The sequence below is a fragment of the Cariama cristata genome, unplaced genomic scaffold (genome assembly GCF_000690535.1).
Source record: "Cariama cristata isolate BGI_N322 unplaced genomic scaffold, ASM69053v1 scaffold11597, whole genome shotgun sequence".
Classification (NCBI taxonomy): domain Eukaryota; kingdom Metazoa; phylum Chordata; class Aves; order Cariamiformes; family Cariamidae; genus Cariama; species Cariama cristata.
Genome location: NW_009627145.1, coordinates 3,573 through 27,631, shown reverse-complemented (window position 1 = coordinate 27,631; position 24,059 = coordinate 3,573). Strand labels below are relative to the sequence as shown.

Sequence of the window (24,059 nt, the reverse complement as noted above, 5' to 3'; positions counted from 1 at the left end):
GTTTTTTCGTCGGTGGGCCGGCGGGAAAGTGAACTCTTGAGTTTAGTTTGAAAATTGCCAGAAATATAAGTTGCTTGTTTAAGAGCTTCATGACATAACAAAATGAAAAATCACTTTCTAAATCACTGTGTTGGCCCAATTGAAATAGAAAAAACCCAAACCTTTCAGAGCAACGCAAAATGAATTTGGATAAGAAAACAGGCTCAGGCTAGCGATGATCCGATTTCTTCACCGTGATGATATTGGCTAGCTTTTGTTCTAACCTTTAGCTCTTGGAGGGATGTTTTATGGGTTCTTTGCTGAAAAGCAAAGTTGTCATCATTTAAGTATGGCATGCTACCCCCACCGCCTCCACACACACACTCCCCAGAGTTCTCAAGAAGAGAGAGAACTCTTCTTCTCCTCTTCTTCATACTTCTCAAGAAACTCAAATCAACATGGTTCCGCTTTGGTTATTTCCCCACTGATGATGCACTGGCATCACAGAGGAATTAAGGACATCTTTGTAACCCGTTTCCTCTACTGTTTGTTCGGGAAGTAGCAAAGCAAAAGTGAGGCAGGTTCATAAGGAGAGTGGGGAGGGTGTTCCCTTACTCCCAGGAACCTCTTTCCCATCTTGGCTTATTCTCTGAGGCTTATAATACTCAAACTAAATCTTTAGGAGGCTCTACATGTATTTTTTCCCTGCCGTTCCATTTTGCTCAGACTGGACTGTTTTGTCCTTCTGGGAGCGTTTAGGAAAAGCTACAGGTTAATGAGAGGATACAAAGAAGGAACAAAGCATATCTGTGCCTTGATAATGAGAAAATAACGTCCTTTGCTTTTGGTATTCTGTGAGGAAGAATAGCGTTGCAATAGCCACGTATCAATCTAGATTGCACATTGAATAGTGATGTGTTACGTTGCCCCTTCCCTTCTGAAAAGGGGAATGCTTCTGAAAGACCAATGAGTCTTTTTCATGTACTATTCTGTAAGTAGGGAAAATATGCTAAAAACTATACCTGACAGGAACATATTTCTTTAAGTGAACAGGCAGCTACACACTTTGGAAGCCTACCTAACATTAGAAGGGTACACAACTATTTAGTAGCGGTAGGAACGCTGGAACTAATGTAACGTGCCTCTCATCATCTCCATTCATCTAAAAAATCCCCAAAACACTCTTTTAAGAAAAGCTTGTCGATGAAATTTGCTGGTATTGTTGTTCGTAGCCATTCTGCAGGCGGGTAAAAGCATAGCGCAGGTTAAGGGTTGCTGCATTTGCCGCAGAGGTGCAGGTTTCCATGCCTCCATCGGCATGGACTTGCCTTTTGCTTTGCCATGAATTCAGGAAAAGGCAAGCGTGGGCCGCTCGCCTGGTGGCGAGAGAGTTGGGTGAAGTCAGCTGGGCCATTTCTAGGGCTGTGGTTGCTTATTGGGGCATTTGTCCACTGCTTGTTGGTTGAAGAGGTGAATTTTGGGGGGGATAGAGGAGATGCTCTTGCAATGGAGAGTTCAGATCTCGTGCTGCCTTTTGTCTGGCATGTTGTTTTGTCAAACTCTTTGTAATACTTGGTGTTACATGGACAAGAGTATCCAGGAGTGTTGCAGTGAGCAATTACTTTTCCTTCTAAAAGGTTAACTTCAGCCCTAAAGTTAAACCAGTCTCATAGTTTCTAAAAACAAAAATGAGATCTGGGTTGTAGGTTGTGCAATGCCTTCCCCCCGCTGCCTCCCCCCTTTTATTTTTTTGAAGGTTACTTTATTCTTGTTCTGATCAATCGTGATAGTTTCTGTATTTCTAAGTTAAATACAGGTGTTAACTAATCTCCTCAGCATTCCTGTGGGGCAAATAATGAAATCAGATATGAAAATTAATCAGTGTTTCCCAGGGCCAGGCAATGAATCATTTTGTGTAGCTGGGATGGGGCCGTGGGTGTTACTGTCATCCAGCACCGTGTTCCTCTCCCTCAGCCCGGCATCCTTCCCACACTGAAGGGAGTAGCCAGGCAAACACAGCTTCAGTAAAGACAGTTGTAAATTACGAGTTAGCCAAGACTAAAGAGTAAAGATTTTTCCAAGGATGTCGTAATACAGCTGTGGAGGCTTCTCCAGTTAAGGCTCCGACGAATGCTGTTTGCATAGCAATAGGTCAGCAGGGATGCGAAGTGGGGAAGCGTACCGACCCTTGCCATCGTCAGGTTACAGTCATGCTTTAGTCCGGCCCTGGGGATTTCTTTCTTTGGCTTTATTAGACTTTTTCATCAAAGTTTGCAAAATCTAAGTTTGCCAAAAAAAATGCGAGGGGAAAAAATATGTTTTGGGGTGAGCCCTTCTCAAAAGGGCTTTATTAGTAATAATTTTCACAAAATTTATAATGAAAAATTATGTTATTCATAGCTAAAACTATACTCTTTTTTATTAAAAGCATGTGTGCAAATTCACCTGTGCACTTGGTTTTCAGTTCTAGCACCTTTGGGTTAGCTCCTTTGTGTCCGTACGCTAGTGCTTTTCGGTGGGTCAAGCACCTGAGCCTTGCACTGCAAACAAAAGGCGTTTGAAAGGAAGCTCATCTTGCCCGCGTCTTTGGTTAATATCGAACACTTCAGGCTTGCGTTGCATTTTTGTCTGAACCGGTAAAGTATAAAATTCAGTTCCAAATTGTGAAAAATTTGTGACGGACAGCTTCTCTTTGTTTAAAAAAGGTGGAAGTCATTGAGGGGAAAAGTCCGAGCTGAGTTGAACTGTGGTTTTTAGTGTGTTGCTTTCCATGGCTTACCTTTGAGCCTCTGAAATCACACCGTGGGGAGGGAAAACAGCTGTGTCATTTTTCATTGCATCACGTGCTCCATTAGCCATAGACTACCACACCTCTTAAGTAAAGAATATCATTGTATTTAACAGTTCACTTGCTTATATCTTGAAATGCTATGTAAATATAGCCTTCCTTAATCACCGGCCTCTTGAATATATTAAATCTCTTCAAGTTTCTTCCTGGACACTGGCATGAAAAACCAGGACAAGCAGAACATCTTGAAACTTTATTGGTGCTGGTTTAAGCAAGGCAGTTAGTTCCTTAACGCACAAAGATCAGGTTAAGTAATTCTTTAGTGCTTTGTCATTCCTGCAGTTGGCAAGCTTTCCCCAAAGGATGGCATTTCAGGTATTTTCCTTAAAATAACTATGAACGGAAGCTAAGGTAATCCTGACCTAGACACGGGCATGACTTGCCAGTCACAGGTAAACGTAGATATCTTTAGCTCACGTTTCAAAATCGGGGACTGGGGTCCACCTGAAGCAACGCCACCATCTGAGGTTGTCCCCTCTTGTATTCTCTGCCCAGTTGCCTTTCCTCTGGCTCTTGGAGAGCCCCGTTCCTCCCTGGCCTGTCAGGATCGGGCCTTGGTGAAGAAAGCTGATCCTGTCAGTCTCACTCTTACCTATCGGTGATAACTCTTCAGCCTGAAAATGGGTGAAGGTGCACCTCAGCACTCCGCAAGGAAGGGTGGGAGCAAGATGCCTCTGTAGGAAGTGTAACAACATAGCCTCAAAACCTTGTCTTTTGCTGTTGGTAGTTTCCATGGAGGTATGAAAACAAAATCAGAGAAAAAAAAAAAAAGCCAGGCCAAGTCACTGCTGCCAGCTGTTGGTGTAAAACGGTATATTTAAAGTGAGTAATCGCCTCATTGCTCTATATATGGTTATGGAAACATGACAGCTTCAGTGCTTGAGACAGCGGCATGTTTTCTTTTTCTGTGCTTCACGTCTGTGCCAAGATCAGTAGAGTCCTCCTGAGGTCTCACTGGAAAGGTGGTATCGGTCCTTGTGTGTGTGTGTGATAGACGCGATGTCTGCGGTGTACTGACAGGCTGGGACTCGGACCCGCCGGACGGGGCTTTCTCAGGCCCATTACGTTCAAACAGTCTCACCCACATGAGAGCTGGAGTCATTTTAATTGACTCCACCAATTTGCTGTTCTGGTTCTTGGTGTATAAATGGATATGCTGGTTCAGATGACTTGTCCATCTAGTAGGGCATCCCTGTCTCTTAACATTTTGAATATTGCAACTGCAGGAAAAATTTTAGGCTTTGGTAACAACGTCTAGCAACAAGGATGCCAAATGATGTTTCCTATGGTTACTAATGCACTTGGGAAAACTGCCCCTGTGGGACCTGTTCTGGATGTGGCTTCTGGTCTCCACTGCTAAAGGCAGTGCTGGGGAGCAGGCTCTTGCAAACTGGAGTGTGATGATACTGCCTTGCTGAGCAAAGCAACCTGAGAAGTAGCTGCCTCCACTAGGTCTCCTGGTCTAGATTTCAAAGTAAGCCTTTAGACACACACTGTAAATTTGACCCACCGCATCCAGCAGAAGGCAGGTGGGAAGAACTGACATTCCAAAATCAAAACGTTATGGGTTTTAATCTCTTTCTGTTTTGTAACATTAGTTTTTTAGGATTGCAGTGGGCTTTAAAAATCTCTCTGGGTGGATGATCCCAGAGAAACGTCTGCGCAAACTCCGTGTCCGTGCAGTGTTGCATGACTTACATTATCCCTGCACTCGCTGGCAGAGGAAGGCAATTTCTCTGAGGCAGGATTTGAACAACCGGCTACATACCAAGTGCGCTGAGTCAGTGCCAGTAAATTCATAAGTCCTGAATCACCACCGAGCTCTTCAGAGACACTTCACTACAATACATATGCCTCTTCAAACGTGAAAGTTAAGTTTTCTTCATTACTCGGTGCCTCTGTCAACTTTAAATCAAGATTTTTGTTTCATTCATTCCACCTGAGGCCATGTCTTCGCTGCAAAAGAAAATCCTACCTTTTGCTTGGGCCGGCTATCTTAGGGTAACATCTCCTAAGAATAAGGTGACTTCCCTGGAGAGGCTGCTAGTTGAAGCAGTTATTCAGACGTATTCCCTCTTGCTTTACCAGCTGCATCAAGATACAAATTACAAGTGCTTATGATTTTGGTTACAATACTTCCCTTCTGGTTTTAGGTTAAAAATGCAGAAAAATTGTACAAGCCTTCCTGGTACTAAAGCACAGATTTTTGTATACTGAAATCTGTGCTTTTCTGCTGATCTTACAGCTGTACCACATTTTCATGCAAACTGATCTTTTTATTTGCTTTCCTACAGTTGAGAGATTGCCTGTGAAAGGTCATTAAGGGAAAAATGTTTTGATTCTACGTAAGATTGAAGGGGTTACTACTTAGGCTATTTTTTCAAGATTCTCAGAAGAAAAATAGGAATGTCTGCTAAAAACATTAAGAACTTTGTACTTCTGATGTTTTTAACCTTTTCCAGTGTGTAGATCCCTAAGATTTTTCCAGTGAACCACTCCTAATTGAAGTCTGTGGACAAAGGACTTGTGATTTGCCTCGCTACTTCAGATGCGATCTGCAGATCACCCTGAAAACTACTGCTGTAACCTGTTCCAGCAATAAATAAATAAACTGGATTTACAAACAGGAGTCAAGGCCCCGATGATACAAATCAGATCAAAAAGAGATTTTTCAAATGCAGAGGCCTCTCGGCATCTCGAAGCGACTCACTGTGTCTGGCCTGTGTCAGTGGGGCACTGTACTCTGATGGCAGAGCCACTGATAAATCCAGTCTGTTTCAGCTCTGTGTGCGTTGGTGGTGCGTGTACGTTTTTATTTTATCCTTGCCGTTACATTTTCTGAGGGAGCATGATCTAACCCAAAAGCATGTGGAAGTGGGCAAATGTGCGCGTCGTGCCTAACAACTGATGTTAAACTAGTCCTAGTAAAACTTGGCTTTTTTTTTTCTTTTTTTCTTCTCTCTCTCCTTCCCCCCCAGGTTTTTGCTGAGCCCTCCATCAGTCTGTTCGCTCTGGAATGCTGCAAGGGTAGAGAGCTGCACTTCAGTGAGCCCGTCAATTCTGTTTTGAATGAGGACCTTCATTTTTACACTCAGTCTGTATGGGTGAGAAGTGGATTGTAAGTATGGAAGAAATATTCTTGTCAGTTTTGCATTACAGGAGCTAATACTGAGCATGCATTTTCTCCTGATTACTGCCTTTTTTCATAGGATGTGTTTTACATTCTAACTTCTATTTTGAGACAACATAAAACCCAAAAATACGGTTGAATGCTAGACCCACTTTTTGTATCAGGACCCAAAATGAACAAAAACTCTGGGCGGAGAGTGTGTTTCCCCCTGTAAGAAACGTCCTTTTATCCTATGCGGTAACGAACAATAGAGCCTGTTGTTCAAGCCAGGAATCTAAAGTAAATAAGTTTTGATTGCTGACTTTCAAAGACAGGTAGAGTAAACTCAGACTGCCTTTATTAACTGGCTGTAAAATACCAGCTGTAAACTGCAGTGATTTAACTTAAACCACCACAGTGGTTCAGTGAAGCTTGACGTGCTTGATCGGCTGCCAAAGAGGCAGCAACTTCTGAGAGAAGCTCGGGGCGGATCTGACAGCTGGAACAGTAATTTGTTTCCGTTATTAGTTTAACCCCCCTCTGCGAGTGTGGATACACACCTAGGGTCTTCTGTGAAAACCATTTTACATCCGCAGGAGCGACCTTCTAACCTCTTCCACATCTCCCCCTTTTGCCTTTTGGAGAAACTCCCAAGTATTCTGCCTCGGCCAGGTTTTTAGCCTCCACATCCACAGCAGCAACAAATAACTTGCAGAGTCTCATCCTGCAACTGAGACTGACTGGAAACTGGTGTTCTTCTAACATGACACACATTTCCTGTGTTTATTTTTAACCTTTTCCCCACCTTTTTCATATAGGCTGTGATTTTCTTGAGAGGTCTTATGGGATGATGCAAAACCACACAAAATTTTAACTAATTGGGAAAGGAGTTAGTGTAGACTGTTCGTGGCTTAGGTATATCTCTGTTGTGAGTCTTACAAAGAATTTTTCAAAAGCATCCAGTCTGTTACCACCTAGAAGTCAAAATCCTTGTACAGCTATCTGTGATAACACTCCTGAGCGCTCCTCTGATTCTTTGAGGTTGGTACAAAGGCTGAGCCTAACCTAGCTAATGCTCCAGAGCACTGTGGACTGTTTTCTTTCAGGAATTTCACACGAGCGTTTTCCTGAAAGGTTGGTTAAGGATTGAACCTCCCTTTCTTTACGAGCAGTCGGTGGCAATTGTCTGTAGCTGTGGGCCCATGGCAAATATAAGCTTCCCCAGAGAGCTTTGTCGATTCGCTATAAATTCTAGTCCCTAACATCTGTGCCACTTCCATCCTGAGCCCTTGCTGAAAATATAGGGAGCGACCAATCATCCGCTGCTGTTGTCTTGAGGTGCCCCAGGTGAGAGTGCCAAGGAGCTGCCGTTTGAGGTTGACAACAGCACACACACGTTCCCTGTGATCTGTGCTAATTTGGAGGAGGAAAAGCCTTCTTTGGGAGGAACACCCGACTTATTTCTGGTGGGAGTGTGTAAATCCTCGTAGCTCTGCAGAGGTGTTACAGTCTAAAGTGTGTCCTGTTGGGGAACATCTCTTTATGACCGTTCTCTGCCCTCTCATCAGGGGTGTGGGGAACTGGAAATTAAATCACTTTGCCCATGCAGTTGGCTGTAACGGGACGGCGATGGCTTTGGGACTACATAGTAGAAAAGCAAGGGAGAGTGAGGGCAACAGTCCAGCCCCTTCTCCATCTTCATTTCCAAGTATCCAAGCCAGGCTGGCTGGTTCCCTGTCTCCGGGAAGGGTCAGGACAGAATGGCTGGGCTTGCTCTGAGCTCTGTGCAATACTCCCTAGGAAACAGTTCTCCACAGCCTGTCCCCATCCCACACTGCAGATAGGTAGCCTAAAGGTCGAGGGTGGCAGGTGATGGAGGGAAGTCTGTGGGATGTCCTAGAGGGTTTGTTTGCTTTATCCTGGGATCAAGAGTTCAGGAAGGCGGATTCAAAGTTTTTTGGCTCCTTGCCCCAAAGCCTACTGTCAGCTTTAGACAAATGACGGAGATTTATGTAAATATACTGATGGCATCTTGCTGCCAGGCTTAGGTACGAGGATCCTTCCTGAGCCAACCGACCACCTCGGTGAGAAATGACACGAGCCTGGAGCGTGGCTTGGCAAAGGGGGCTGGGGGCTGAGGTACTCCAAGGGGTGGGAAGGATGGCACGGCGGAGGCTGCTGGTCTGCGTGAGAGCCGAGATGGGTTTTGTTTGTGGTGCTGAACGCCAGAAGCCCAACCTGGCTTCACATGGTTATTACTGTAACAGTTGTGCCCTTCTCTGTTTCCTGTATGTGTCTGCTTTGAAACTGCATTTCATATGAGACGGTTCAGTGCTCTGAGAACGACGTTAACAGTGAATCACAGAAACACGGAACGGTCGGGGTTGGAAGGGCCCTCTGGAGATCATCTCATCCAACCCCCCTGCCAAAGCAGGGTCACCTAGAGCAAGTTGCGCGGGAACGCACCCAGGCGGGTTTTGAATATCAGGATCCTCCCCCCCCTTGCTGGGCAGCCTGTGCCAGGGCTCTGCCACCCTCACAGTACAGAAGTTCTTCCTCATGTTCAGATGGAACTTCCTGAGTTTCAGTTTGTGCCCGTTGCCCTTTAACCTGTCGCTGGGCACCACTGAACAGGGTCTGGCCCCGTCCTCTTGACACCCACCCTTAAGGTATTGATAACCATTGATGAGATCCCCTCTCAGCCTTCTCTTCTCCAGGCTGAACAGATCCCATTCCCTCAGCCTTTCCTCCTCAGGGAGATGCTCCGGTCCCCTCATCATCTTCATTGCCCTCCACTGGACTCTCTCCAGTAGTTCCTTGTCTTTCTTGAACTGGGGAGCCCAGAACTGGACCCAGCACTCCAGATGTGACCTCACCAGGGCAGAGTAGAGGGGGAGGATGACCTGATAACCTCCCTCGACCTGCTGGCCACACTCTTCCTCATGCACTCTAAGATACCGTTGGCCTTCCTGGCCACAAGGGCACATTGCTGGCTTATGGGCAACTTCTTCCCAGCTCAACCCCCAGCCTGTACTGGTCCATGGGGTTATTCCTCCCCAGGTGCAGGACCCTACACTTGCCCTTGTTGGCCTGCGTCAGGTTCCTCTCTGCCCAACTCTCCAGCCTGTCCAGGTCTCGCTGAATGGCAGCGCAGCCTCCCGGTGTGTGAGCCACCCCTCCCGGTTTTATATCATCAGTGACCTTGCTAAGGGTACATTCCATCCCTTCATCCCGGTTGTTGCCAAGTAAGTTTTTCAATAACTTGACAGAAAGCATCTCAAGAAAGAAGTCAGGAATGTGTTAGAAGCGTAAGGAACACACAGTGGTGGTCAGGCTGCTCTGAATACCTGTTAGTCAGGAGGTATGGGACTTAATTTGGAGACACAGTGATACAGCCTTGTGACAAGGCGGTTCACAGGCGGCACGCTTTAGCCTCCGTGGAGTCCTAAGCAAGGCTGGCTGGCGGTTTCTCCAAATTATGTGCAATGGGGAAAGGTAAATTAGGGGTGCTCTGAGCACTGTGGATGGTCGCTTACTGACTTAGAGTGGAACCATCCCTCCTGTTCTTGGCAGCTCACCTGTAAAACAGGTAACTGGGGAAACCAATATTTGCTTTGCATTCAGTAATGAGTCAAGCGTTTAGGATTCGCTGTCTGCACAACAAAGTCCTATTGATAAAAACAAAACCGATCTCTGATCCTGAGGGCTGCCTTTGTAAGCAGCCACACAGTATTTACTGAGCAGATGCCTAGATAACAAGGGATCTGTATGTGCCCGTGCTTTAACTCTGTGTTAAAGGATTCAGCCATGTCCGCGGCACAGATATATTCACTACAGGGAAGTCTGTTAAGAAACGTATAGGTTTTGGAGTAAATATTTTCATATGTGTTTTCAGACAAGTGGAATAGCTATAAAAAACTTTAACTGTAACAAAAGAAAACATTGGACAAGATCCTCTTATAATTAATATGTACAATCAGGCAAAGCTGCACGTAGCACAGTCTGGTGTGTGGTTTCCTAACGCGTGATCGTTAAACCTCGTATTATTGCCGTCTGGGTTCATGCAAATATTCTCGTATTTGTGGGAAAAATTGGAGGGGGGTGGGGTGTTAAGAGTTTACAAGTTTCAGGCAGACAAACAGAAAACAGGTCTTAATTTAGACCAAAAAAAATTAAACCGCTGAAATGGCTGGCATTTTGCGGCACGGTAATAGGGGTTTGATACTAGCACTGCTACGGAGAGGTTTGGGGGCTTTCAAGAGCAGAGTCCTGAACGCAAGCCTGTAGTTTAGTTTTGCTGCGGTTAACGTGTAGTCTTTCCCGTTGTATTTTCTGTATCCAGGTGGATTGCGTACGAGGGATGTAACTTTTTGGGAAAGCAGATTCTGCTGGAGCCCAGTGAGATTTCAAACTGGAACGAATACAGCGGCTGGAAAGTAATTGGCTCTCTTCGTCCTGTGAAGCAGGTACTGTAAGGCTCTATGAGGACAATTTGGGTTTTTTTGGACAGGGATTAGTACACAAGTATCAGCTCTACCACTAAGTATAATGGTGTGCATTGTACTCCTTAAATCAGGCCAAATGGTAACAGCCAGAAGGGCCTACTGGAAGATTACTGAAGCAGAACATTCCTCTAGTGGCAGTTACTGAGATCTATATTAGGCTCCCAAAGGGAAATAATCCCTAGTTTCTTGGAGCCAAGTTTTGTTTTTCTGAATGGCTCATTAGCATGTTCTGTAGATGCTCAATTTTTACATTTTTGCCGTAGAACAGTAACAATGAGAAAACCAATTCTTCATTGGCTTGTTTCATAATCAACCTAAATGGAAGCAAGAGCAAATTCTATTGTGCTGTAGCCTTGATTTCCAAAAGAAGCAAAGTTTATGCAGTCTCAGCAGGTTTCCCCTCTCTGCCTCACTCCCAAGTAATGGCAATTTCAGTCTCGTTCCAAGATTCAGGTCTCAAAACCACAAAGTTCTTAGGAACTTTGTGAAAGGTAGCTGGAAGAAGCAAGCCTGAGATAAATGTCCCTCATTCAAGGAGGAGCAGGTACAATTCTGCTTCTCTGCCTTTCCAAGACGCATGATGTAATCAGTGACACGCATAAGCTCCAAACCACTCAAAGCACGTGTTACCGTGTGCCCGGTCACACAACTGTGGGAGGGCAGCGTCCGGGCAGATAGGACAGGGGAGTGTGGCAGGAATGTGAGCAGTAACGCCACTGGAAAAGAGGTTTTTTGTTAGCTCTGCTTCTCACAGAACAACTTGCTTCCGCTTAGTGGTAAACGCTGCTTTATTTTTAAACATTAGATTCAACTGGGGAAATGCTGGAGCGAACAAAAATAATCGTCTTTAGTTATGCATTATCTACTCCCCCACCCTGAAAAGTAAAGGATTTTTTTTTTTCTTGCCCTCACCAACAATTCGTTAGTCTAAGAAGCTGACAGCTCCCTGCAATTTTTGGATCTCATTTTGGCTTTGTTTTTGCAAATAATGAAAATAATTTGTGCTGACCTTAAAACCAGAATTCTCTCTTCAACCAGCAATCTGAAGAGCTTTTATATTTGCTAGCATCCTTTTTTTACGCGGCAACAGCGAGTAGCGTTGCAAGGCCCGCTTTAGCTACTTTGCAAAACATTTGAAACTCGTGCAAAATGAGACACAAAAATTTTGCTCAGTGACAAGGAAGGGATCATATTATGAAGTAAAGAATAACTGTACGCTATACTAATGCACATTAGTTTACAGATGCTTGGTGGGAAGAGAGGCTTTATTGTATCTTAGAGTTTGTTTTAATATGACAAAAAAGGAGATTCAAAGCTCCCAGAAGAAAGACTATGCTTGAGTTGGGGTTCCAGGAGAGCTGCCCTTTATGACTCGCTGCTCTGTATTTGCACCACCATCAATGAGTAACAGAGCAAAAACTCAAACCCTGTGGTAGCCCTACAAAATCTCCTTATTTTTTTGAGTAAACTGAGTAAACAGGGATGTTGAGTCAGGACCCCGGTTTCCATGTATGTTCACAAGCAGTGGTGTGACTCTCTGCCATCTGTGCCGGTTCGTGGCGGTTGAAGTCGCTGGATAGGTGACTCAGTAAGTTTTGTGTCCTGAGAATAAAAAGCTTGGGGAGTACAGCCCACTTACTGGCCTTGGAATGAGCGAAATGTGCTGAACTAGAGATATTTGCATGTCATAGGAATTAGTTCTGTAGACATAAATACTTTTTTAAAAAAGAAAAAACCTATCTGCCATGGCTGCTCACAGCTGTCTGGCTGCATATGCTGCTGCTTCACGTGCACGTTGGTTTCCAACAAACAAACTATTGAACATCTTCGTCTGAAACTGGAAATGGAACAGAGACTTTAGAAAACTGATGGAAGACGGAGGCAGGGGGGGCATTCTTATGTCAGCTTTCTTCATCTCTGTGTCGTAACTATCTTCCTTCACGCCATTTCAGCCGGCAGTGTACCTCAGAGTGAAGAACCGAGCCCAAGGTAAATATCTGACAGCGGCTGGAAGCCTAACAGATATAAGAGCAATGTCAGTGTGTGCGTCACCATACAATGGCAAGAATACCCAGATCTGGCACTACTGTCGTGGACTCTTCAAGTCCAAGGTGAGTTTCCAGATGCTGGAAGTTGGGTGGGTTGTGTCACCTGCTGTCCTTTCACCTTCACTTCTTGCTTTTACTGCAGGCTAGCGCTAACACCAGCATAGCTTTTGGCTTCTCCCACGCATCTTAAACCAAAACTCTTGTAACCTACTTCCTCCTCCTCCGATGTGTAGACATATTTGATCTGCCTGGTTTTGTCTAAAGTCACAAGTTTAAGTTTATTCCCTCTTTAGAGTTAAGAATTTCTCTGAAAAGTACTATGCGAAGAAAGTTAAGTGATTTTGTATTAATGCTACCCTTGTTAGTCTGTTATTAATATAAAAAGCTGGTGATTTAATATAAGAAACGCCTGAAGTACCAAAGACCGCCACCTTTGATCAAGCAGCTGGTCCGTTGCTGAACAGTCTGCTCCTAGCTTGCTTGCCAGGCCTGTTACCCCCCGCAGCACAATTACTGCAGTGCGCTCGGTGCCCGAAACAGAAACAAGTCGGACACAGAACAGAGGCTTTGGGGCCTGGATCTCACTTTGCTTCTTGTTTCTTAGGCTAACAACGCCTGTCTGGATGTCATTGGTGGCAGAGATGTGCCTGGGGCCAAAGTCACGCTCTGGACAGAACACAGGAAGGACAGGCAGAGGTGGAGACTCAACAAGGATGGAACCATCAGTTCATACCTCAGTGAACAACTGGTGCTTGATATTAAAGGTATTTAAAAAAACCTAAACCTCACATGTGCTAAGTGCATTTTTTGATTAAGCTTAATTGCTGTATTCTAGCTCTTTTTGTACTTAAGGTTAAATACTGAATCCTATCTTTCCCGTTGGGTTTATGTCCAGTTGCTTGACAGTGGGACAAGAAACAACAGGGCAGGGGGAAACTGGACTCTTTTGATCCAGAGGTTTATTTGGATCAGATCAACTGTTCTACTTGAGGGAGTTCAGCAGCGCTGATGGCAAGAAATGCCAGTTACAGAAGACAAAATGGTGAAGGGAAAGCAACCATGGAATAGTTGTGGCTCAAAAAGAGAAAAGTGCTCACCCCTCATGTTTTCAGGCTGGTTAAAATTGTCATTGCTCAATCCAGATGGTTTGGGTTGGAAGGGACCTTAAAGACCCCACGGGCAGGGACACCTCCCACCAGACCAGGTGGCTCACAGCCCCATCCAACCTGGCCTTGAACACTTCCAGGGATGGGGCAGCCACAGCTTCTCTGGGCAACCTCTGCCACTGCCTCACCACCCTCACCAGGAAGAATTTCTGCCTAATATGTACTCTAAGTCTTCCCTCTTCCAGGTTAAAGCCATTGCCCCTTGTCCTGTCACTCCATGCCCTTGTCAAAAGTCCCTCCCCAGCTTTCCCAAGGTCTCCTCGGAGCCTTCTCTTCTCCAGGCTGAACAATGCCAACTCTCTCAGCCTGTCCTCACAGCAGAGGTGCTCCAGCCCTCGGATCATCTCCGTGGCCTCCTCTGGACTCGCTCCAACAGGTCCATGACCTTCCTGTGCCGAGGACGCCAGAGCTGAAGGCTGTACTGCAGGGGGGGGTGGTCCCAGTCCTTCTAATTACCCACCATGGTAGAACAACCTCACTGGGGAATGCCTGTTCCTCACAATTTGTTCCAGCCCTGCTGTGAGCGCTAGGGTTTTATCCCTAGGGAGAGGTAGCGGGACAGTGACTGGTTATGAGGTTGGGGGCTCTGGTGCTGTTTTCTCAGACAAAAGGCCTGCGTACATTACTTGATGGCCTAACGCCCCTGCAGGGCTTACAGACCAGGGTAAGGGCATGTCCCCCAAGTGAAGTCATCAACCTTTCCACTGCATGTCCCACTGGCCGTTACACATCTGACCTCTGCAGCTCAAACTTACTGAGAATGAATTTTCAGTGATGGTGAACTTAAGAGAGCATTCCTGGCTGCCAGAACTGACTTTAACCACTGTTACTAATTCATAAATCGTTACTACAAAGCCATTAAATGCCACTGGTGGCAACTCTTCCAGTATCAGAGAGCTGTGCTGCCCCGGTTACTGCAAAAATATAACGTTGAAGGCTGGCGTGGTGGGATAGCACTTGATAACTCTTTAGAACACTTGTTTCTTTCAGTGGATTTTTATTTATGGTATAATGATAAAAAATGCACTGTCATTGCTGTGCTACGTGTACCCAAAAGAGGAAATTTTACTTCCTACGTTTGTGGTTAAAATGGATATGCTACATCAAATAATCTCAGGTGAATCTGCGTATTTCTAGTAGAACAATATGCACCTTAAAAATGCAGACACGTAGCGGGCGCTCGCTGCCTGCCAGAAGCAGAATCTCCGCAGAGGTGCTGTTTCTGGGCACAAAGGTACCTGTGCGGACGCGGGGTTGTGGTGTGCTCTGCTTCGGCACTGGGGGAGCTCCTCACGGCCTCAGCTCACAAGTGACCCTTGGAAGGAGACACACACAGACAGAGGCGGAGGGGCAGATATATGGAATTTCTATTTTTCAGCTGATTTTCTTAGTCATACTTCTTACGGGTTATGCATAGACTTTTCTGAGCATTTCTTTATAAAATTTTCCCTCATGCTTTTGTTTTGTTTTGTTTTGAAGGAGGAAATTATTATGACAAGAACCACATCATTATGAATCAGCTGAGAGATGACAAACATTCACAAAAATGGGATATTGAAATATTGTGAGTAAAACCCACGACATGGGTGGGTTATTAACACCTAGAGGGGGAAAGAAAAAAAAATAAACTACTGAAGTCACACACCACTGGAACCTTAAGCAGCAACTCCTCTCTACTTTCCTTCATACGAAGCACCAGCTCCTAAACCAACTGAATTTTGCACGAAGCTGATTCTTTAGAGGCCACCCCTATGCAAGTCACTCCTACTCTTCATCTGAAGTAGTAAAAATAAAATGCAAAAGATTAGGCAGAAGTCTTGCAGGACAGGAACTGCGAGGGATAACAGGGGAAAGGCTCTTTAGAAACGTCGTCTTTACCTTCCTCTCAAACGGATGGAAGCTTGCTGAAGAATGAATGCACTGATGAGCCTGGAAGAGGTCGAGCTGGACTTTTTCTGTCTCAAGTGAAACTATTTAGGCTCTAAGCGCTGCTGAAGCTCAAATCATCTCTCTTGCTAAAATGCAATTTATTTTGTTCAGAAAGACAGCTTTGAAGGGGAATTAATTACCAGCTCAGCATGTGAAACAAAGCAATAGAGAAAGCCGGACTTTCACCCCCTTGATGTTACTTGTAGGCCTTTGTCTTCATTTCTTTTAACAGTACCAAATTCCCAGATTCAGGAACTGGTTTTGCTGACCCACGGCCTGTTTCCAACCCATGAAATGGTGAGTTATCACTGCGGATCTCCTTTAAGGTGGAGCCATCGCTGTACGTCTCAAAAGAGAATAAACGGTCCTGGGTCAGGCTAGACTTCTACAAGGGCTAGCTGCAGTTACAGCACTCACGATTTTAACTCTAGCTGTATTTTGTTGCGACGTCTATAGGTTAATTTAATACAGCGTAATTTGGTCTTGAAACCATGTCTTCCTTCAGAGAAATAATTCACCTCTGTATGTATTTTTCAAAGGTGCTAGCAGCCTGCACTTCAACGCTTGCTCAGTGTTCAAAGAACAGTGTAACAACGTCTTAACGTTACTGTGGCTCATCAACAACGTGTGCATCTTAGCCCAAAGGACTAAGGGGTCTTAGGACTAAGGCTAGACTAAGACTAACGGGTCCAGACCTTGCCGTGCCGGTGCTTTCCTCTATTTCAGGACTACGCAACCGGCCTACAGAACTGCAGGCAGTTGTAGGACTGACATGGAAAAAAAAAAACAAAACACACCAACCTTGACATCACTGGTAACTTCATTTGATTTCAGCATCACTACATCCATCTACTTAATTGGAAATGTAATTTTTTTTTTCCTTATTTGTATATTCAGGGCATGTATTTCTATAACTATTTAAAGAGTTTTAGGTTAGCTAAAAAGACAGATGTTTTAGTTTCCAAAAGCTGTAACTATTCCAGTTGTGCGTTCAAATGGGATTCATCCCCAAACAAATAAAAACACATAACCCTAAGTTTGCCACAGAAAAATATATGGATGTCTATTTTTGTACGAAATGGAGTTCTATATAGTACTATTTAAAAAAACCCCCACGACTATCTCCTCTTGCACTTACTATTTTACCTTCTAAAATTATCCTAAATCTGCTATTTAAGTAACAGATCTTCAAATGTATGTATATATTTTTCCAAATAAAGCACTTGTTTAGCTTTTTTTATGTAAGTCGGTATATCGAGCGTTCTACATGACATTTTAAAAGCCTGTGTAAAAAGTTTGAGTCTTTTAAACCAAGAACGACTGCCAGTGTTACATAACAAAGTAAAGCGGGCTTTTGTACGCAAGAGACCTTGAATGTAAAATGCTAAGCCATGTATATTTTAATTGTATAAAAACTTTTTTCTAGGAGGAACATTCTGCTTGTTGGTTTCTTTTTAAACAAACTAAGTACAACACTAGTTTTTAGCAGATGTCAAGCACATTCCTGTAAAATATTTCTTTTCCAATGGACAAAAAAGGGATCGGTATATTAAATATCTGACTGTGCTGTTGCATATTAAACACTGATAGTCACGTAGTAAAATAACAGCACTGCTCCCATCAAAACCCACTCAAGTCGGCATTGAAGATCCAGATTCCAGTTGCAGGTTTGGGTTACTTTCACATTAAATTGGTGCTGGGGGAAGGAGAGGTTAAATATTGTTTGTTTATTCCAGTGGTGGCAGCATCTGAGAGGAAAAAGGGGTTTTTTCTTGGGCCAAGTCTTACAGACACGGCTTTTATAGAAAAGCTTTTGTTCTCTCAGAGCAAACAAACAGAACAAACAAATGGGTTTTCTTGCTGGTTAACTCTACAAATGACAAACAAAGGTCCTGGAGCCTGCTCCATGTCTACCTTTAGCTGTTCTCAACCATCAAGGCACATAGCCGGAGGAAAGGGGATACCACAGCACGCGTGTTCCACTCGGCGACTTCATCCAGCCACAGACATGGAGCTGAGGCTCATGGACAACGACCCGTCTTACCTGGTTTTCCCTGATCCCCATTTTCCCAAAGCTAGGGAAAGAAAAGTAACATTTGGCACCAGAAAGTAGCCAAGTCATACGTATTGCAATGCTTTGTTGGCCAGCACTACAAACCAAAGGCTAGATGCATAAAAAAGTAATTTAATAAGCCTTTTTCTCTTAAGAGATTCTTAACAGCCAGAAATACTACTTACAGGAGCAGCTAATTCACAAAAGCATCAAAGAACTTCAATTAGACATTCAGTCCATAGTGACAAGGCGAGGTTTTCTTTCTCTTCGTCTGAGCTAAGGTTAAGCTCTTTAACAGCAACAGTGCTGCTACTCCAAATCTGCTTCAGTGCATCCAAGTAGGACAAAGGAAACCGCAGGCCATGAGTCTGCTGGGGGAGGAGGAAATTAGGAAAAAAAAAACGAACAAAAAACCAAACACCACCCACGCACACAAACCCCACTTTATTACACGACTGTGTATTAGGCTCCAGGTACTGATCAGCAAGTGTATATACATATATATATATATATATATGTGCTCCTTTTATCTGCTGGTATTTCCAAGAGCATCCTCCAAAAGATGCCGTCTTATCCTGCCACCTGTCTTTTAACAGAAAAATAGCTGGAATCTCTTGCGTGTTCTAGCACACCTTATGAGGTAGGGAGGCTTAGGGTGCGTGACTTCCTCATCTGGTTTCCACACTAATTAATGAAATAAACAACTTTAAATTTACACTCTTGCCTAACTCTAGCCATTATTTTTGGAGGGCCATAGAACTTACTTTCTATCATCGGCCACATGCGGTCTTTGGTTATAGTCTGACAGCCCGACAGAGGACCTCCAGTACCACGGCTGGAGTCTTTCAGGGCAGGAAGGTATGGATTTTGAGCTTTGCGCACACTGTACAACCTCACCTACCTGTATTCCCGACTCTAGAGCACCAATGAGATTTACCTTAAAAGGTAAGTAACTGTCAGGCAAAAAAAAAAAGCCTTGCTGTAATTACTGAGACAAGATCAGGCTGTAGGCTGGTTGGCCTCTATGGCCTATTTGTGCAGAGTTGTCTTCAAGTGTTTCAGGTCACAGCCCTCAGACAGAGCCTCGTACTACCATAAAGTGGAACAAAAAGTTCCACTCTTCAGGAATGTTTATAACTTGAGCAAAAGCCCATTGTACACGCTGAGTAAGAATGGAGATGAACCATCTGCAGCCTTATTAACAATATAAAAGTTCCCTCCTTACGTTTCAGTAAGGAAAAGGGAGTGCGCTTTACTCCCAACGCTGACACACACACACACACACACACTCCCCCGCCAAAACGACTGCCCTCATCCTGCGGTCTATGTTCCAGCAGATACAGAATCCAGCATGGGTTCGGTGTGGCATAAATCTGGCGCAGAAGGCACAGCGATCTCTGCCACTACTGAGCGCATGTGAGCATATCCCGCAGCCTTGCTGAAGGACACGGGCGCAAGAGCCTTCTAGCCCCTCCGGCAGCTTTGCTAGCTCGGACATAAGGCATGGGCAAGAAATCCTGTTAACATTTAATTATGCCTGAGATTACATTCCTTTTAGTTCCACTATCGATGGCCTCAGCACAGTGCCAGGTACTGTGGGGATGGGCAGAAATGCTTTGGGCGCTGAGGAGTACAGCAGGACCCAGGCCCCCACTAACATCCCAGTCGAGCTCATCATCTAAAGCAGCAAAACCCAACGTGGCACTGGGGCTTTTGGTGTGTGTTTGTGGGAACAAACCTGCGATGTGCCCTCCTCACTAGTAGGATCCTCTTCTGTCCCCATCATGTGAGTGTCTCGCCTGTTCTTCAAAGAATGATACACGTAAACCATTTCTCTGCGAATTTCATCCTAAAAGACAGGAGGAAGAAAACAGTTAGCTACGAGCCACAGCCTCAAATTCCTCTCACTCGCGTGACAATGTTAGCTCCTGAATTCTGGAGTCCATCGTTACATCAGTGAGGGCAATTCACCTTCCGAACTGAATGATCCAACAGCCATCTACTACAGCACTACGGGAGTCTCCAAAACACCTCTGAAAATTTATTTACAACCTATAATCCTCTGCCTTAATACTGGCCTCACAGGACTGATGCTGTATAGAAAACATGCCATTTAAGGTGCACCTCCTAGAAGGTCTTCATGAACAAACGTGCATCAATAAATTTCCATTCTCGTACTGATCTGTCTCTTAAAAAAAAAAACCCTCATGGGCCTGTTGTTAGCATTCCTTGCTCAAAGCCGTGCAAACCAACTCAGAGCTCTGCGGGCAGGGCTCACACTTGAATTTGTGGACACAAGTCTTGCATGTGTGCTGTCATTCAGGGTTTACCTGTGTGACCTCAGAAGGCGAGGCAGCAATTACAAAAACAAAAAAAGCTTCCAAAACCTACAGTCTCACAGCAGTATGGACCCAAATAAAATGGAGGCGAAAAATCAGACAGGGTATTCTTTTCTTGGAGGGGACCATTTTACGTGTGCAAAAAAAAATTGTACAAGATTGTCCGTCCCACCCCCTTTTTTTTTTTTCTCTTTAATTAGCACAGCAGAACAAACCTTTGTTGCTAAGAAGTAGTCTGAACACAACATAATCCAAGATGCCAGCATCTATTCTGCAGAACAACTTAGCAGTGCCGCTAGCACTCATGTTGGGACAAAGGTAACTTGGAAGTGAAGACTAAATGCAACCACAGTCAGCAGCAGCAACCAAGAGAATTCTCTCTCTTGAGGAAACCTATTTTAATAATTTATTCATGCTTTTAAATACAAAGAATAAATTGTCAAGAGCTATAGAGGCCATGGAGCAGCTGTGCTGATCTAGCTCATCTAACCTCAGCTAAAAGCCAGTCACCTACCGTACAGACTCACAGACCGGCTCTAGTTCTGTAGCTCTCCTCCAGAAGGTAAGGACGCGTTGGATTTACTACTGCTCGACGACAACACCAGCAGCTCCCAACAAACCCCAACCACCCTTTGAGATCAGAGCAACAGCTCACGTACCTCACATTCCCCACCCCAAGCATACGAAGGTGGCTTCGTTATACTTACAGAATGCTCTTGATCTGGTTCCACTGTAATGATAGCATGATCTCGAAACTGCAGTCTGATTTTGCTATCTATTTTTGGCAATTTCCCACCTAAGAAAAACAAGTTGTCCGTTAAAAAGGAAGGAAACCGGACAAACGGTGCAAATTGAGCCCTCCGTGCGTGACCCACTCGCTTCTGGCTAGATTTTTTGTTAACCTTCCTTTCAACACCCACGTGTTCTCAAACTTGGGGGGGCAGGGGAGAGGTTGGTTTTCTTTTTTTAATTCTCTCACCTTTACAGTCTACAAATAGCTGTAATAAGAGCAAACTAGAGCATAAGGACAAATTCTACCAGTTAAACACTCTCAGTACACAGTGGTTTATTAAAGCTGCCAATTTCAGTCTAGGATAACTTTTATTTCACTCCGAGACGTCATCTCTTCCGCTACACACAGGGAATTAACTGACTGAGGTGTGCAAATGCACAACCTGAAGCTGATGTTAGACTGTAATTTTCGCCTACAATAAAATATCAAAGTCCTAAATTAGCAACAGCTCTGCCATCGCATCAGCCAGTTTTGGTAACGTCAAAAATCTACCTGGAGTCAAAGGATCAGAGTCACATCCCAAGCAAGGTGGCAACCGGTTCATAATAAAGTCCTTCTTCATGTCAGATGATCTCAGTTCTCTGGTGTTTTCCAGACGGTCTGCAAGTCTTCTCAAAAGGCTACTCAGTTTTTTTGTCGAGTCAGCTATATCCACCTGCTAAATATTCACACAGAGTTGCTCTCACATGAATTGAAGCTAAACAGCCTAGCCTAAAGAGCAAGAGGTGCAGTAATGCAGCGAAAATCTGGACACTCCTTTTACCTTTGCAAAGGGTAATGTTTTTCTCCCAAAACAACAAACTTTTTCTTTCTTTTGCGCATTCCCCACGAGCTGTTCACACACCAAAGCTCACTTTCCCTCACTCTGGGGCTACCCGCAATGCGCAAGGACTTGCAAGGGTAGTTGCAAGAGACGCTTGTTCCTTCTGCGTGCCGATGGGCTGATCAGCAGCACACCTGGACTACCATAAAGACATCACTGAACAATTTACAGCTTTGCTAACTTTTAAAGATTCAAAAGCTTGGCCTGACAGGAACTATGCCTGTCTGACAGCTCCAAAGCAAATACCACTACTTTTAGAAGGAACCAAGCCAGACAAGGACACTGCGATACAAAAGAAAGGCAGTGCAATGAATTAGGCAACGCTTCAGGTGGAGCAAACCTCAGAACAGAGCATCCTGAAGACTTCAAAAGAAGCGGTTGTGTGCTAGACAAGGTAGCGCCATTGCATAGAGCTTTCGGAACAGATCAACAAGAGACATGCTTGCCTCAGTGCTGAAGTTTCAGTTGGATGCACTATTATTACCTCAGTCCCAACTACTTACCATAAGCAGTTGCCTTGGTATGCTTGTCCGCAGCGCCACATCTTCTTTTGCTGTATCAAACACAAGGCCAGGAATTACATCCAGTAAAAAGTCTCCCCAAGAGCTGAAGGACAGGAAGAAAACAGAAAAAAAAAAAAATTACTAAGTTGCACTGAAATAAAAGAGACATCTTAACTGATGTCAAGGCCTGGAAACGTTGTGCTCCAATTCCAAATCTGCTTTGTTCAGATGGAACTTGGCCCTTCCCTTACCACTCTAGTCCCATGCAACAGCTCACTCTCACCCCAGCTGTAGGTGTCCCCTCCCTACCTTCAGGCCAGCGGCACTCCTACAGAGGGAAGGAACCAGCGTGCGAAGGGTCCAGTTTGTTCTGATTGAGGTGCTTGCCATTTACCAGTGGATGCAACTTAAAGCTGACCTCGGGGAATGAAGAAATTCTTACCGGAGCCATGGAAGGCTCTACAGCAGGACCTGGACAGGCCGGATCGATGGGCCGAGGCCAACTGTACGAAGTTCAACAAGGCCAAGTGTCAGGTCCTGCACTTGGGTCACAACAACCCCGTGCAGCACTACAGGCTTGGGGACGAGTGGCTGGAAAGCTGCCTGGTGGAGAAAGACCTGGAGGTGTTGGTCGACGGCCGGCTGAACGTAAGCCAGCAGTGTGCCCAGGTGGCCAAGAAGGCCAACGGCATCCTGGCTTGTATCAGAAATGGTCCCAGCAGGACCAGAGCAGTGATCGTCCCCCTGTACTGGGCACTGGTGAGGCCACACCTCGAGTGCTGTGTTCAGTTCTGGGCCCCTCACGACAAGAAAGACCTTGAGGTGCTGGAGCGAGTCCAGAGAAGGGCAACGGAGGTGGTGAAGGGTCTGGAGCACAAGTCTGATGGGGAGCGGCTGAGGGAGCTGGGGGGGTTTAGCCTGGAGAAGAGGAGGCTGAGGGGAGACCTGATCACTCTCTACAACAACCTGAAAGGAGGGGGTAGCGAGGCAGGGGTCGGGCTCTTCTCCCCAGTAACGCGCAATAGGACAAGAGGAAATGGCCTCGAGTTGTGCCAGGGAAGGTTTAGATTGGATATGCATTGGCACAGGCTGCCCAGGGAAATGATGGAGTCACCATCCCTGGTGGCATTTAAAAGACGTGTAGACATGGTGCTTAGGGACAGGGTTTAGTGGTGGACTTGGCCACGCTAGGTTTATGGTTGGACTCAATGATCTTAAAGGTCCTTTCCAACCTAAACAATTCTATGGTTATTATCCAACCACATGCACATCGAGCCTCACTGCACACAATGAAGTGTGTGGGGTTGCACCATTTACCATGCTTTTGAGACACTTACTTACACTGAAGGAGGAAATGTACCCAGGGTTATCAAATCCAACATGGCATCAGTTGTAGCTTTGCTACAAACTTAATGACGACCCCAGGAATAAGACCTCTACGTATCTCTACAAGGATTTCAATGATACCTAACAGGCACCTTGTAGGTGTCTGGCTTGTGTTAAAGCCCCATTCTTAGCCTGAATACTTTAAAACAAAAAAAAAAATTGCCCTTTGATCTCTGTGCTTCTGTTCCCCAATTGTAAGAATAAACTAGAGGAGGGGAGGGAGAACTCCTGCCTGCACCTTCTTTGCCTAGCTTGAGTCAACCTCATCAGGAACAGGCATGCCGCTCACACAAAAGTGCTGTCCTGTCCATGCACGACCTCTCTCCCTACCACATCCTCACCAGCTGGTTTAATGGGCCAACAACCAGGGCAAGTGCCCAGCATCGGAGGCTGCCAGCAGACTCTCACCCAACTAGGGCAGGCAGTACCGCAGGGCCTCTCCTCCAATCATCTACACCTCACCCTCTGCTCTTGCTCTCCCTCAGCATTCCCGGTTTTCAGCACCGATCTCTAGACACTGCGTTAAAAAAAAAAAAAAAAAAAAAAAAACAACCTCCCTAACACACAAAGAAGAAAAA

General features: G+C 45.0%; 2 protein-coding genes across 2 annotated transcripts in view; one reads left to right on the top strand and one right to left on the bottom strand.

The window, feature by feature from the left end:
* Nucleotides 1–3,201: 3,201 nt before the first annotated feature.
* On the top strand, nucleotides 3,202–15,258 carry LOC104164871 (beta/gamma crystallin domain-containing protein 3-like). The gene is made up of 6 exons (XM_009704335.1): nucleotides 3,202–3,219; nucleotides 5,806–5,945; nucleotides 10,279–10,402; nucleotides 12,394–12,552; nucleotides 13,094–13,253; nucleotides 15,135–15,258. The coding sequence occupies exons 1-6, from the start codon at nucleotides 3,202–3,204 to the stop codon at nucleotides 15,221–15,223; spliced, it is 690 nt and encodes a 229-aa protein (XP_009702637.1). The 3' UTR covers nucleotides 15,224–15,258.
* A 2,493-nt stretch (nucleotides 15,259–17,751) lies between these two features.
* Nucleotides 17,752–24,059, bottom strand: part of LOC104164870 (bifunctional lysine-specific demethylase and histidyl-hydroxylase MINA-like) — a gene marked incomplete at its 5' end in the record, with an annotated part of 8,037 nt that continues 1,729 nt past the window's right edge. The window contains 5 exons of the mRNA XM_009704334.1: nucleotides 17,752–18,008; nucleotides 19,376–19,486; nucleotides 20,684–20,772; nucleotides 21,262–21,427; nucleotides 22,096–22,198. Coding sequence (XP_009702636.1) covers nucleotides 17,847–18,008; nucleotides 19,376–19,486; nucleotides 20,684–20,772; nucleotides 21,262–21,427; nucleotides 22,096–22,198 — 631 coding nt within the window. The remainder of the gene's footprint in view (nucleotides 18,009–19,375; nucleotides 19,487–20,683; nucleotides 20,773–21,261; nucleotides 21,428–22,095; nucleotides 22,199–24,059) is intronic.